Here is a 15,194-nt window from a genome sequence, read left to right on the forward strand (position 1 = left end):
AGAAACGAGGAGTCTTTGGAAATTCGTGGAGCTCAGAGGAGATTGAAAGATGGGTAGTTAAAAGAGACATATCATCGATTGAAGGAAAGGAGAACGGAGGAGAGAAAAAGGGAGGACCTTGCTTTCAGTGGCTCCGAAGGAAGGGGTGTGATAAAACTGTAGACTTGGCTTCGTGTGGGGATCAGCCAGCCAGTTGACCGGCCACAGGATTTTTTCATGCTGACAGTTTTGAGTGGGCACAACAAGCGACCAGCCTAATAACGGGGTCAAACCAAGATGCCTGACAAAATAATTCCAGTGGCTGGGCCAGGGCCAAGACCAGGGCCAATTATCCGGTATACGCGCTACGGAGTACACCTGGATCAATAGTCGGAGAGAATGGGCACGAATTTCCATCCACACTGGGCCGAGAATTGAAAATTGCCCATCCACAATGGATTTTGGATGGATTTTCGATGGTTTGAGCCAGAGATAATAAAAAGAACTTTTGGTGGAGTCATTTTCTCTGGGGAATAATGGATTGGGTTGGCCCTTTATGGGACCGGGCCGAGGCGGTGAACCTTGGAAAGATTGATCGCAAACGACAAACTGCCACACGCTAAGCCAATTTCCGGATTAGCGCTGTTTGCCAGGCCTAACCACAGTTGGATAAACATAAACAAACGACAAGCAGCGTTTGAGCACAACTCCGACAGGGCGGCGATGAAGCCAATCACAGCTGCACAACAACCAGCCTCGTCCTCAAGAACTTCAGCAAACAAATAACTTCGCTTCCCCCCCCTTCCCAGCTCGTCCCTCTTCTTCCTCCTCTTCATCCTCAGACACTCATATTCCATCAACGCAACAACTTTTCTTTTCCCTCTATTTTACCACTCCTAAGAGACAGCTGTCATTTCTTGTCTCGTCTTTCGAATTGTTCTTAAACACTTCGAAAGACATTCGAGAAAGGACACATTAGGACAGTCAATCTGGACTTTGACGCTCGCGTCCCCATTCCCTTCAGTGTCTTCCCGTCGTCGTACCGGAGTGACACTGTCTCTGAGACTACTCACACTAGAGTAGAGGGAGAGGTCAAGTTAACAGGTGCTTCGCGCGTCGGACGGGAAGATACTGGATACGAAGGCCCATTCCCGTCTCATAGCCATCAAGAGGTTGACGTTCATATTCACTCTGATCGCCGTCAACACGACGAGTTCCCCCGATCCCGTTATCCTGAGGTAGAACTAACAAGAGAACGGTAAGAAGTCAAAACCCCTGCCGCAAAAATCTTCTTCGCTAATCAATTCGATCAGATACAACGGTAATCAAGACCGAAAAGCCTGGGAAACTCAGCTTGATATCACTGAACGTGAATACCGTCAACGCACCGATCCCAATTATCAAGTTGAATACATCAACCGGCCAAGCCAGGTCCGTGACATCGACGTTTCGTACAACAACCAGTTCCAGCAGATCGACACTACCGGAGCCCCCAGCCACGTCAGTGAAGTCGATTACGCAGGCCGAGGCAGCGAAAGAGCTTACGGAGACGTCAACGTGAATCGACGCATCGTTATCGAACAATCACCTGGCAACATGGGTTACTACGACGACGAAGGCCACTACCATTCGTTCCGCCGCGGCGTTGAGCGCGCTGCTGACCGCATCCTCCATCCTCTCCACCATCATCACCACGACAGAAAGGAAGAGGTTGTCATTAGCGACGAGCGTGGGCCCACCCGTGTCCGCGATGGCGTCCGCGAGTCTGTGAGAGTCGTGCAGCCTCGTGGTGGTCATCCACCGGACACCATCACCATCCCATGCCACTTTATCCGCGTTGGTGATCTGTTAATCCTCCAGGGCCGCCCATGTCAGGTCATTCGCATCTCCGTCTCTCCACAGACTGGCCAGCACCGTTACCTTGGTGTCGACCTTTTCACCCGCCAGCTTCATGAGGAGTCTAGCTTCATCTCTCACCCCTCTTCCTCCGTCGTTGTCCAGAGCATGCTGGGCCCTGTCTACAAGACCTACCGCATTCTGGACATCCGCGAGGATGGCCGTATTGTTGCCATGACCGAAACTGGTGATGTCAAGCAAGGTCTTCCCGTCGTTGACCAGGGCAATCTGTTCAGCCGTATCAGCGATGCCTTCAGTGATGGCCGTGGAAGCATCCGCGCACTCGTCATCAATGATGGTGGCCGTGAGCTGGTTGTTGACTACAAGGTTATCCACGGATCCCGTCTGTAGATGAACAGTTGGTTAGTTACTTATCTCCCTTGCACCCTCAGAGTGTCTAGCTTTGTGTCCGCAAGCTCCAGCTGCTAACTACCGAATCGTCAGGCTAGATTTTCATGTTTCGATGAACCCGCAGCACATTTAGAGCGATTTCTGAACCCTTTTATTTTAATTTTCAATGACCAACTATGAAAACAAAAAATTTGAGGAAAGGTAAATCGTGAAGTCGAGGGCATATTTTTGTTTGCTATTAATGGATTTTGGAATTGATGAACGAATAATCTCTTTTTCCCCCTCCTTTAGGTTTATGTTTGTGGATGATCATGTGACCAGCTTTTCGCAACTTTTTCCCCCTTGTGTATCTGCCTAAACATCCCCTTGAGTACATTGTTGAAGAATCAATTTTATGTTGCCTGCTCTATATTGCTTTCTTCTCCATCTACGTTTATGTAAGATGCTTGTAGTTGGTTGCAGTGCCCTGCATGTTTGAGTAGTGGTGCTGTACATTGGTATAAATTCCGCTTCCATGTCTGAGTTGAGCTTTCATTCATTTGAGGCTTTACATTCTTATTTTCGGTTGGGCTTTCATGCTGACTTTGTTGCTAGTCACTCAGGTTGATCTCTAAATGCCCAACTGTATTTTCATACAGAATTTTCACTTCACTTCTCTCTTAAGTGATGGCTTTACTAACTTTATTTGGGACAAAGTCGCACCAGAAGGGCTATTTACCGAAAGTAGAGGAGAAAGATTTCTTTGCTTTCTCTGCTCTCTCTGTTCGTCAAAATTGGCACACATTATGAATGTGGAATGTGAGCCGATGGAGAGTATCGGGAATCAGAAGCAGTTGACCCTCGGTCCCAATATCTTATTGGGCTACTTTCAGAAGCTGGTCTGTCGATTATTTACGTTACCCAACTGCGACTCCTTCCAACGTCATACCAACAGTTGAATTTCGTATGCAACGAGAACAAAACAAAGGGAACTGGAAAGATATGGAACATCCCCCACTATTCGAATGAGATCCTTGACCTCAAAGCTTAACCGCGGGCAACTCAGGGATGAGAGAATACTTTAATATCAAATTGGTAGCATGGTTGAACCAAGACCTTATCTCGACAGCAGAGTGGAGGAGATAGCTTCCTTACATTCACAACGAGTGACGCTGAACAAAAGAAACTTTGCGAGATAAATGTAGGTTATCACTGATTGAATATTTTCTGTCAGAAAGCTAAGACAAACTGCACCATTGATACTTTGCCAAACTGCTAAAAGCTTGGTACATTTCCCCCGAAATCAGGGAAGCACCACGACCCCATGCTGGTTTCCCTTATGTCTCAATGTCAGATAATGATAGCTTCCATCTTGTGGTTAACTGCATAGAGCATAAATAAGTGCTATGAAGTCTTTCATATACGCACTGTTTAACATGAAAACTCTCGCTCTGGGTTGGAGGGCAAGAGGATGGAATATAAGATATCGTGTCAAGCGCACCCTCTCCATATCTATCTATCATATTTCTTCTACAACTCTACTCTCCTATCTACCTAATATCGAGTTATAGATTTCGACCCCTTGCAATAGAAACCATATAGAAAACATCTACATCTTATCCAGACCGGCTGGATAAACACTCCCCCAGTAAACGGCCAAAATCGGAAAGGAAATCAAAAGTCCTGTCTGACTTAGCAGAGATGGCGGCAGCAGCGTTGCAGACCCAACCTATAGCTATCTCATTCATGGCTCTGGTGACCGCAATAGTGGCTGAAGTCCCAAACTACCATGCGCAGGCGATATCAGATATCCATCACCATATCCATCCAACACAGGGTGGAAAAGCCCTTGGGACGAAATTTACAACGACGCCAAAAGCCAAAAGAGATTGAGGTCCTGGCCATGTCGTTCCCCCGTCTTACTTTCTATTCGTGTGTAGATCCAAGTCCAGAAAATTGGTTTAACAGACATCGGACCCGATATGAACAACTCATGTCGTCAAGCGAAATTGAAGGAGTCGGATAACTGGCTTGTGGGCATCCGCGTCAGGGTGGGAGATCCCGAATTTGATGCAATGATGGACAAAGGTCAAAAACAACCAGCCTTTGAGGTCCCCTGAGGCCCCACGAGTTCTTTCTAAGGCTTGCAATTTCACTCCCTTTTCACTCTGCTCTCCGTCTGTGGGATTTCTCACTCTGTGTTGGATACCTCAGCCATTCCCCTTCTCACTAATATCTTCGCTCTCATTTCACTCACTGCTTTTCCAGACCTCGCCAGCATCTCTTCCCGTGAGCATTCAAGATTTTGCAGCTTTACACAGCACTTTCCATTTTACTTCTCTTCAAAACATTTTAATGCTTTTCCCTCATTAACATCATCTCTTAATTTGTTTCCTTCCTTTTGTTTATTTGGGATCTTCACTTAGCCAATCGATCTCTATTTTACAATCATGTCCTGTGTGTGGCGCCTAAAATTTGTTCGCCTATATGCAGGTTTTTAAGAAAGCATGAGAGTCGTTATTATACTGAATATCCACACTAGGCTATCCGTAACTGCTTGAGATAGGTAGGTTTGATGAAATATATACAAAGGACACACATATTCTTCATATGGTATATTGAACTGCTACTAAAACACAGGATTTCTCAAATCGGTTTCCACGGAGAAACAGAAATGGCAAAGACGTGGAAGTAGTATAGAACACATGCCCTTCACACATGAGAGTATCATCACATACGAAGTACGCATTAAGAACAAAGGCGACTGGGGAGGGGGGCAGAGGAGAGTTGGGTTGGGAGAGATTTGATAGTAATGAATAGTGAAGGGGTGGCGAAAAGAAGGGGAATGTCGAACAAAAGGAAGGGGGGAGGTATCGCAAAACATTACATATCAGTCAGCTAGTAAGGAGAAAAATAAACATTATCAACATCAAAAATAACAAGAAGAAAACAAAAAAAAAGTTGACAATGGACTGGAGAAGGAAAAGAACCATGACACCATTACCCACAGTCCCATTTCCTGTCCCAGTGCAATTGAAAGGCATAAACATATAAACATATAAAACAAGTTACAAAACGAAGGGAGGAGGAGAATAAGAAGAGGAGGGTAAACCAAACATCCCAAGAATTGAAAATCAAAGCACCATCCATAGTCACCCGCCTCCAATCCCTACCCGCGCCCCAGCAATTTCATTACGTGAAAATTCACGAAACAAGGTAAACAGCCATGAACAGGACGAATAACAAAAACGAAGGGTAAAATAAAACTTTATAAAAAAACGTGCATGAAAGATCTCAAAGGTATAATGGGATATGCAGTTCGTATCCTCGCTGTTCAGAGGCACCGGCACCACTGATTCCTAATAAATATGATATTATAAGTCGATAATGCATAAATTATATGGTGTATTGGAGAACTGTGATGGAGTATGGTGAATGGAAAGAAATAGAAGGCAGGGGATAGGAGGGCAGCCTGGTGCGTAGGAACTGGAACGAGATCCAGAACAAAATTGAAGAAGGCGAGATATAAAACACAAATGTTCCTGCAGGCCCTTGAAGAGTCATTCCGAAGTAGGTCCAGGCGCCGTTTACAATAGTTCAAATGTAGCAGAGCAGGAACCTGTGAATCGTGTCGTCGGGGTATCGTAATCAAAGCTGGGGGACAGGAACGGCAAGGTATTATTTCTCTCATCGGGAAAGGAAGTTAATGAAAGATGGGGGAGCTAACAGGGCACAGGTAGCCACTTATTCATGTGAATATTAATAAATTGGGACCCGCGAGGCACATGGCTATATCGTACAGAGGGGCGCTGGTATCGCAACATATGAGGAAAATCGGATGAATTCGATTTCTTCCATTCGTTAGGGTTCATATAATAATCCCGCAGGGTGGATTCAAAATCCGTTAAGTAACAGAGCCAGAGAAAGATGTCGTGGGGATATATATATTTGACGAAGGGCAAGTGAGCGCGGTAGAAGAACGGCAAGTTCCCAACCCGAACTGCAATCAATCCCTACATGCCTCACTTCTCCCCATACTTCCCAAACTCCTGTTGCCATTTCAGCAGACCCCGCGTCAAGACATCCATCATCTCAACACTTGTCAGATCCTTAAAATCCTTCTCCTTGGCCGGCGGGCTTGTTCCATTTGCCTCTGTATTTTCGCCACTGCCAGTGGTCTGCTCGCCATTGACTCCCTGGTCCCCCGTCTCCTTCGTTGCCGATCCTGCTCCACTCAGGGGAGTCTGCATCGCGTTCGAAGCCATTTCAACCTGCAACTGAGAAATAAACTCAAGAATAGCAGCAACTCGCCTCTTCATATCATTCATAGTCGTGCGTTGCGGATTCATGTAGCGCGGTTTGCTCGGTTTCCCAGACTCCCCGCCGTTAAGATAGATGCCGTTTGCGCCTAGATGGCCTCTTGTAGGTGAATCGCCGTTGCCCGTGTCTCGAGATTGTCCGCGACGGGGGGGGTTGATGTTGTTACTCATGTCGTTGCCGTTTACTGAGTCGCGGTCTCGGGTGTATTGGTTTCGACCTAGACGGCCACGACGGGCGGCTGGTCGACCGGTTTTGCGCGTGGCAGGCTTAGCGTTTGAGGGTTCGTTTGTTGTGCTGGGAGTGTCGGGAGCGGATTGGGTGATGGTGGGAGGATTTACGTTGGTTTTTGTAGGTGAAGCTGTCTCGGCGGGCTCCTCATCTGCTATTTGGATTTGTTAGCCTGGTCTGCTCCTTCTGTTTAAACCGATTGCTACTGTATGACTAGAGGCATTGGCACTCACGGTCTTTCCGGCGTTCTGATCGGCTTTTCCGTCTATTGATAGGTTCATTCGTCTCTTTCTCCAACTCCTTCTCTGCGGCTTGAGCTTCTCTCTCGCGCTGGTTTCGAACCACGCCTCTGGTCTTCTTGGAGCCATTTCCCTCGGGGACATTATTGGGTTTGCTTTCCTCATCGGACAGTGGATGTGATAGGGAGTTGCTGTGTTTCGAAAGAGAAGAGGAGAGCGAGCCAGTACGCTGTCGTTTAGCAGTTTGTTTATTCCTGTTTGTGAGCGCAGGGAGTTAGTAGCTGCTCTAGCCGCCAGACAGGCCAGCAAGTCCCAACGCGCAGGGAGAGCCAACATACGCTTCGCTATCACTACGGCTCCGTTTGCCTCTACGGCTTCCAAGGTCATCAGCCACTGATTTGGAGTCTTCTTTGCTCTCCTCAATCGCGCGTCGCAACTGTTCTTCGTCGTAGGCCGCATCGCGGCTATTCATGGTTGAGCGTCGCTTTGTGCTGAGGGGCCCTGAGCTGCCGCGACCCTTTTTATCTTTCAGGTTTCTGGAGCTATCAATGGAGGAGGAACGAGAGGAGGATCCGGATGACGATCCGACCACGGGAAGGTAGCGAGAAGATTTCTGACTGCGCGACCGTAAGCGTGACGCCCACATCTTAACTGTAGAGAATGACACGGGGACAAAGGCAAGGCTATGCTATGGTGAAGGAAGATAAAAATATAGAGGGCTTATGCGATACGTGTATGTGGAGTTGAGGAGAGAAACATCATCTTCAGAATCTGGAGGGACGCCCTTGGCCATTCCAGCAGATGAACATTCACAAACCCATCAATCGCCAGGCAGTGACCAAGATGGCATTCATAATGTAAATAGTACTCAGGTGATGGGGAATGACAAAGTTATCACTCACCCATTAGATGCTACAATGATCTTGTGCAAATCCTTCCGACACAGTTCACAGAAGTATTCATCAGGACTGGAGGCCTCCTCCATAATCCCAACGCAACCTCCATGCTGCCAGACTTTACACGAGTCGCATTGGATGAACAAGCTCCCCGGTTCCTCAGACTGCATATCCTCAGCAGCAGAGGCCGAGGCACCCGGGGCCAAGTCATCCTTCATGCCCAGTTTCGTGGCACTGGAACTTCCTCTATCCTGGTAGATGAGAGGAAGGCCGGGGTAATCCTGCTGACCACACAGACATCTGGTAATTTCTTCGTCATCACCTTCTTCATCGTCGTATTCCTCCGCGCCAGGAGCATGAAGCGCATTGCCTTGTTCACTGTTATTGCGGCCTCGTTGGCGATGGCGCGTTAGCGGGAGGTCAGGTCGAGAATTTTGCTCGACGTCATCTATGGACTGCGAGCGGTTGGCAGAAATGTGTGGGGAGGGGATTTTGTTATTTGAGCGCGTGCTTCTTTCAGCACGGCTGAAGGAATTTGAGGAGCTGGATGAATTTGTGTGCTGCATTGCGGCGGATGGTTGTGTTGTTCGAGCGCGGAACGAGCGACGAGGAGTCATGACTGAAATGGGGGGAGCGGGGGCTGGGCTATTCTCCTGCTACAACTTCCAAACCCGGTTTTCTAGCAAGTCATAGAGATGCCAGAAGGATCCCCGATGAGGATTTTTGATTTAGAAATGAAGTAGAATGATTGATTGTCGAGGAGTGAGCAGCTGTTTTCGGAGCGGAATTTGTCGAGGGCAAAAAGGCGGCGACAGTGGTGGGCTTCGTGGTTGGAGTGTGTGTGGACTGACAATTGGAAGAAGTTTGAACGAGTTGAACAAAGAGCAAAACCTCCAGAAACAGCCACAGATGACAAGCTGAATGAACAGCTACATGCTCTGGGAAAAGAGGTATAGAGGAGGGGGATGTAGCAGTTGACGAGGTTTGCAAAGAGAGTGAGCGAGCGGGCGAGGAGACAAAGACATTACATAAGGCACTGACTTGGGTTCGCTAGTTAACTAGTTAGTTAACTAGTTAAGTTACTAACTTCTTGCTCCGTAGAAAACTAATACTGACTATGAACATTTAACCAAGTCAACATGTCGGGTTGGCTGCTCCCGTCTTCCCCGCGCATTTCTCTTCTTTTCCCTTCTTTTAGCTTCAAAGTCAAGTCAACTCAACTCAGGTCAGCAGTGAACATTGCGCTTGTGGTATTATCCTACGCTGAACCAAACACTTGCGCACGCAATGGCCACGCCACCATGCACAGCTAAATAGGGTTTTCCATTTCTCCCACGGCTTCAACGGCTAGTTACTTCCTACAGAAACTTCCAGCGCCACCCATATAACGATACCTTCAGGAAATTGAATATGCATGACACTCCTCCCATCAATGACTGTGTCTGTATCGGAATGCTCCCAGACAACTCCTGGCATTGATAGTCTGCCCCCTCTTTCTGTGCGCCGACCTGAGGGCAATTGGGTAAATCTCTGGCAGAATGATCTGATACAGAGGGAAAAAAGTATTGATACTTGAATTAATATGGATATGATATCACAAGAGAGGTGAGATCTTGATATATGGATACAGCCACTCCGATCCACTTTCTCAGTTCCTGACTGACATCATATATTTACATAGATTCAGTTTCATGCCTAAATCACATTTACCTCGAAGTCCCGAGTCAAACATCCCCGCGTATCATCATACCTACAGCACTCCACTAGGTCTGAACGCTTTAGCCACTCCTCCCAAGGAGGCTGGTAACTCGAAACCGAAGCAGTCAAACCGATTTCCATTCCTCCTGTATCTTTATCAACTGTACGGTACGAACTGAGAATAACAGATCAGCTCCGAGGGCGGGCATAACTGGAATATTCAGAGGGAACTTGAAAATGTCACACGGCGGGCGTGATGGAACTGATATGTGGCTTCAAGTGACGTGTTTTGTGGTTAATACGGAGGAGTAGTAAGTGAAAAGGAGGGGGAGAAAAGCCACATCGTTCCAATTACCAAGGCCGTCAGTCCCATTCAACCAGATGGAGGAATGAACATGGAGATTCCTTGCTTCTTTCTTCTTTCTTCTTTCTTCTTTCTTCTTTCCTCTTTACCACGGTCAAGATACTGGCACACAGCTACACGATGTCCCCGTCGTTAGAAGTTGTCTTTGGCTAAGAGACTTTTGACTATTCAAACTGGGAGGAAATGTATATCTTCCAGGTGAGACAGTCTGATGTTTGTCCAGCAGGCAACGGTACTGTCAATGTGCAGGTCATCTCCCTCATCGGCGTGGTTCGTGGTTAGTTTTTAGTTGCTGTCTCTCTGACATGGGGAATTCGGGAGAACATGTAGGAAGGAAGATACTTAATAATTCGTGTGAAATCGGGGAAAGGGAAGATTTGCCACGACCGGGTTCCATGACAAATAGAATTTGCCTTGGGGGCATATCATTGCAAGTAACCAGCACTAATTATATGATGTCGATGTCGATGTAACTTATCCGCAAAGCCCAACGAGCCAAAATCAAGAGCAGCGGGACGGTATTTTCCCATCCTTCTACAAAAAAAGAGTTCCACCTATTCCCATCATTATTCCCTATCATACTTCCTTATATCTTCTTGTCTTATATCACCCCCTTTCCCCCAAAGGTTCCCAATGGAAGGTTCCCGGGCCGATGCCCCGTTTCCCAAAGCGGCCTAGCGCGGCAGTTTTCCCATGGAAGCCCCCGAGAAAGCTCAAAGACTGAAATGCCCGTGCCTGAGGCACATCTCGGACAAACCACAAACCACAACCACAACCACATCCACACCCACATCCACATCATCCACATCATCCACATCCACAAACCACATCTTCGTCTGCTTCTTCTTCTTCTTCCTCTTCTTCTTCCGCTCTCTCTTCCGCTTCTTCCATTGTCATCCCGATCCTACTGGTTTCGCTGTGAATTGTCTTGGCGCTGCTTCCTGTCGACATTCTGCGTATCGTCTATCTGGCTTCTTGCAGCCAGCCACTTGGAATTATCTATTTATATCCCTCCCTTTCTGCCCAGTCAGCCTGTGGGCAGTAGACACCCTCGTCTGTATTTGTCATCCCCATCTTCCTGTGTAAGTCCCACCCTGAACCCTCCCCCCGGCAATCGTGGATTTTGCTATTATTGCAGTCTTGCCGACTTGGATATATCCACATCTACGGTCCAAAGAGACTGGTCTGTTGAGATCCCGAAATATCCTGCCACACGATTCATCCTACTAATTGCATTGCTCTATCAGGCTCGATATTTTGGTTCCCCTATCAACCACATCCCTCCCCTCCACCCCCTATAACCGTCTCCCCGAGGCATACTTTTGAAAACGTCGTCTTTCAACAAGCAAACCTGGATATCTTGTCTGCAGGATCTAATAAAGTTGGAAAATGGCTGCTACGCTGAGTATGTCACCTCCACTGTGGTTGACCCACCATATCCCGAATATTTCGATGGTCCAGCTTGTCTGCCCTGGTCGGTGGGAAGGAGAGACAAGAAAAAGAAAAGAGAAAAGAAAAGAAAAGAAAAGAAAATTTAATAAAAAAAAAATATAAAGAAATAAACAAAATAAAGAACAAACAAAATAAAGAAAGAAGAAGAAGAAGAAGAAAAAGAAGAAAGAAAATAATTACGGAAGACGAACAATTTCCCACAACCACCCTTGGCCTAGTGAATATGTCGTGGAAACCACAGATGATATCCGCTTACTCCTAAAATATATTATATGATATCTGGATGCTGATGCGGTCATCACGTAGGCGGGACCTTCACTTCCGCTCCTGACACTCCATCACCCGTTTTCCCAGAACGTTTAATCCGCCCCCTGCCGAAACGTCCGATACGCTCGCGCCTATCTCCCGAGGCGGCGGAATCTATACTATACCCTCCCGCCCCGCCCACTCCGCCTGCAACTCAGGTCTTCTACGGTTCCTATGCTGGGAATGGCGATGTCGTAAACGATGCCAAGGTTTACGTGCAACAGAACAACTATGGACACGAACACAGTCCTGAAGGTGACCATCATCACCCATACGATGATGGAGAAAGTGGTGATGAAGACGGTCCTGTGGTTGTTCGTCGGAGCGGGGGATTTCATCGATCGTCCCTCTCCCCTACTGGTGAGACTCGTCAGAAATACATAAAGCATTTGGAAGACATTCCGACCAAAACTGCATCCTCTGGGCTTGATGGTTATGATGCCTTTGAGAATACGAACAATAAAAAAAAGAGGAAAATACCCACGTCTGGGAACCCTGGGAGTCACTCCAATATATCTGCGGATATGGTGACTATGGGTATTTCTGCCAATGGTGGAAGTGGAGCGTCTTTGGATGATGGAAGCGGGACCGGCTCATATTACGGAACGGGGAATCCGGCTTCTCCTGCGGGGAATGGCATATCAGGCCCCGGGAGAGGGCGTTATGGACGGAATGCTGGTCGTGCCGTGAGCGGAAGGACACCCCTTGCAGCCCAAAACCCCAACAGTTGGCTAGGAGGTCGGCCTGGGCCTGGTCGCAAGGATGTGGCAACTTCACTTGCTCAAGAATCAATTGGTATAAGCTTGCCTCACTCACACATTTTCTGAAACTGAACATACCTCCCGTCACCCCAACCCATTTCTATTCTTATTTTGCGGGGGGATAAAAGCCAAGTTGAAATACGCTAACGATTCTGATCAAGGAATAATCTCTGCGGCTATAGCCAATGCAGCAGCTCTCTCGTCATCAGCACCACAGGGACATGAAAACGCTAGTCTGCTAGATCAAACAAGGAAGTCCTCGCCGACGAATACGCAGTTCACCTTCACTTGTGAATCAGATTCATCCAAAGGCATGGCATGGCAAACCCAAAACGTCTATACGATTCAACAACAGCATCGTGTCGCCAACCCGCCGCTTTCTACAGTGCCGCCTGGCCAAAAGGGATTCTCAACACAAGGGACCCAGACAAGCCCGAACATGGCCTCGCAGCCAAACCACCAAGGCCAGGCACTACCCCAACACCCTTCCCAAAGCGGGCAAAACCCCCCCACAGCCAGTGGCAAGAAGACACGACGATCTCCCGGGAGCATCTATGCCTTAGCCGCTCGCCAACGTCGGCTCCAACAACAGTATACAAACCTCCACCACCCCCCCAACATCGATGAAATCTGGATCTGCGAATTCTGTGAATATGAAAGCATCTTCGGCCACCCGCCTGAGGCACTGATTAGGCAATATGAAATTAAAGATCGCAAAGAACGGCGCCGGCTGGCGGAAAAGAGAAGATTGCTTGAAAAGGCAAAGATGAAGGGGCGCAAGGGTAAGAAAACAACTAAAAGTGCTGCTAAAGCCGCAGCGCAGCAGCAGCAGCAGCAGCAACAACAACAACAACAACAATCGACACATCATCCACAGGGTGGATACGATCGACACCCATCAGCAGTTGCAGCCGATCATCTCGATCCCACCAGTACTGGCACACTGCAAAGAGACAGCTACGGTGACGATTACCATCCCAACAATATCCCTGATGAATACGAAGATCACGCCTCAGTCTCCTCCGCAACTCGCGGACAGCCCGCAGCCCACCAAGGCTCCCCTGCCAAGCAACCCGCACCAGCCAGCAACCATCCCAAAGTCGCTGCAGGGGCACCTGCTGCGACCAAAGGCGTGGCTGACGATGGGACCGGGCGGGTCAGATGATGGCTCGTGGTATGGTGTAGCTTCAATAGACATGTGCAGACGTTATGTGGGTACCTGTTCGGACGGAGAGGGGAGGCATTGATACCGATGTGGACGTCGCGATCTTCCCGTTTCCATTCTCATTCTCGCTACGGCTCCTGTTCCGGAGAGGGGTACCCAATCAACCACGCTGCTGTCTGCTGCGTCACATTATCCCTTTACCTTTTGCATTCCCCTTCACAACGCTCGTGCTCTAAGCTTGCTGCGATAGGGGGCGGTGCCTTGCTTCTGGTTCTGATATATTTCCCTTTCTTTCCACGTAGATAAAGTTCCTTGCTTTTCCATTTTGTAGTCTTTTCTTTATTCATATTCCTTGTTTCTTTTTTTCTTTTTTCCTTTTTTTTTTTCGCTTTCGTTTTTCCTCAACGGCATGGAGAAACGCTCTGAAGCACCACTTATATGAATAAATCAGTCGCTCCTCATATTATTATTCTTTTGTTTTTTGTCAGCTTCCTTTTATTTTTTATTTTTTATTTTTTATTTTTTGTTGGTACGGTCTTCATATCCCTTGCAGGGCATGTTTCTTTTCCACATTTCCTCTTCCCCCTTTGTTTCCTGTCCCACAACCCCCCCCCCCCTTTTTTTTTTTTTTTTTTTTTGGGTGTCCCGTCGGATTATGAGTCATCTTGAGCCCAGAAAACGCACAGCCGGAGTCCTTATCATTAATCCTATAAATCATACATATATACACAGGATTACTTCTTTTGCACCCCACCCTTTTTTTTTTTTTTTTTTTTTTGGTGGGGGGGAGGGGGGCTGGATACGTGTAGCTTTGATATGACGACATTGGCTTCTTTTTCATGTTAAAAGCAAACAATTGACGCTGGAACCTATTAAAGTTGCGTGTTCCCTATATAGTTGTATGGTTTGCAGTGGATATGTCTTTGTGTGTGAGTGTTCTGTGTTCTGTGTCCCAAGAGAAAGGTTTTTCAAAACATTTTTTTGATGCTTATTTCTTTTATTCTTTCTTTTCATATCCATTGTCCTTCATCCTTTTGGGACTGTTTCTCTTTTTGGTTCTCGGCTCTAGGTTGCATGCTCAACGGTGATCTTGGAATAAAGTTCTTCCCCTGCCCTCGATTTTGTTACGTTGAACCTCTTGGATGGAGCTTGCGGGATGTATACGGTCGGGAATCAATAGCTGGGTATTTTTGGTTTGGCCATTGGATGGTGTTAGATATGAAATTTAAGAGAGTTTGGTGGTTTGCTGAATTATCTTTGGGGACAGACGTGGAGTTGAAGGACTTGCAAGAGAAGGAGGGGAAGGGGAGAGGAAACAAGAGGAGAATGTGGAGGAGGGAGGACAAGGGAGAAAAGAAACAGTTTTAACCCTCGGTTCCCTGTGTCCTCGTAACAATCTATCCTATCTTTTTTTTTGCTCGACCACCAGGGGTAGAATAATTGAGCGGATTCGATGCAGTTCGTCTCTTTTATTGACCTTTTTTTTTTTTTTTTTTTTTGGTTTGGTTTTCCCTTTTTTCTTTTTTTGGCCCTTTCTTCTTCCTTAAAAGTGCTTAAATC

General features: G+C 47.2%; 4 protein-coding genes across 4 annotated transcripts; 3 read left to right on the forward strand and 1 right to left on the reverse strand.

Moving 5' to 3' along the window:
- Positions 1-515: 515 nt before the first annotated feature.
- PAAG_04089 (woronin body major protein) lies at positions 516-2,226 on the forward strand (the record flags this gene model as incomplete). The annotated part of the gene is made up of 3 exons (XM_015845162.1): positions 516-554; positions 936-1,237; positions 1,293-2,226. The coding sequence occupies 3 exons, from the start codon at positions 516-518 to the stop codon at positions 2,224-2,226; spliced, it is 1,275 nt and encodes a 424-aa protein (XP_015699388.1).
- A 1,680-nt stretch (positions 2,227-3,906) lies between these two features.
- On the forward strand, positions 3,907-4,325 carry PAAG_04090 (hypothetical protein; the record flags this gene model as incomplete). Its single annotated transcript, XM_015845163.1, has 2 exons — positions 3,907-3,960; positions 4,146-4,325. 2 exons carry the CDS (start codon positions 3,907-3,909, stop codon positions 4,323-4,325), a joined length of 234 nt encoding a protein of 77 aa, XP_015699389.1.
- Positions 4,326-6,227: 1,902 nt separating this feature from the next.
- PAAG_04091 (hypothetical protein) lies at positions 6,228-8,505 on the reverse strand (the record flags this gene model as incomplete). The annotated part of the gene is made up of 4 exons (XM_015845164.1): positions 6,228-6,907; positions 6,987-7,246; positions 7,331-7,609; positions 7,895-8,505. The coding sequence occupies 4 exons, from the start codon at positions 8,503-8,505 to the stop codon at positions 6,228-6,230; spliced, it is 1,830 nt and encodes a 609-aa protein (XP_015699390.1).
- Positions 8,506-11,339: 2,834 nt separating this feature from the next.
- On the forward strand, positions 11,340-13,634 carry PAAG_04092 (hypothetical protein; the record flags this gene model as incomplete). The annotated part of the gene is made up of 3 exons (XM_015845165.1): positions 11,340-11,355; positions 11,709-12,503; positions 12,598-13,634. The coding sequence occupies 3 exons, from the start codon at positions 11,340-11,342 to the stop codon at positions 13,632-13,634; spliced, it is 1,848 nt and encodes a 615-aa protein (XP_015699391.1).
- Between the last annotated feature and the right edge of the window lie 1,560 nt (positions 13,635-15,194).

This window comes from Paracoccidioides lutzii, assembly GCF_000150705.2.
Source record: "Paracoccidioides lutzii Pb01 unplaced genomic scaffold supercont2.10, whole genome shotgun sequence".
Lineage (NCBI taxonomy): Eukaryota > Fungi > Ascomycota > Eurotiomycetes > Onygenales > Ajellomycetaceae > Paracoccidioides > Paracoccidioides lutzii.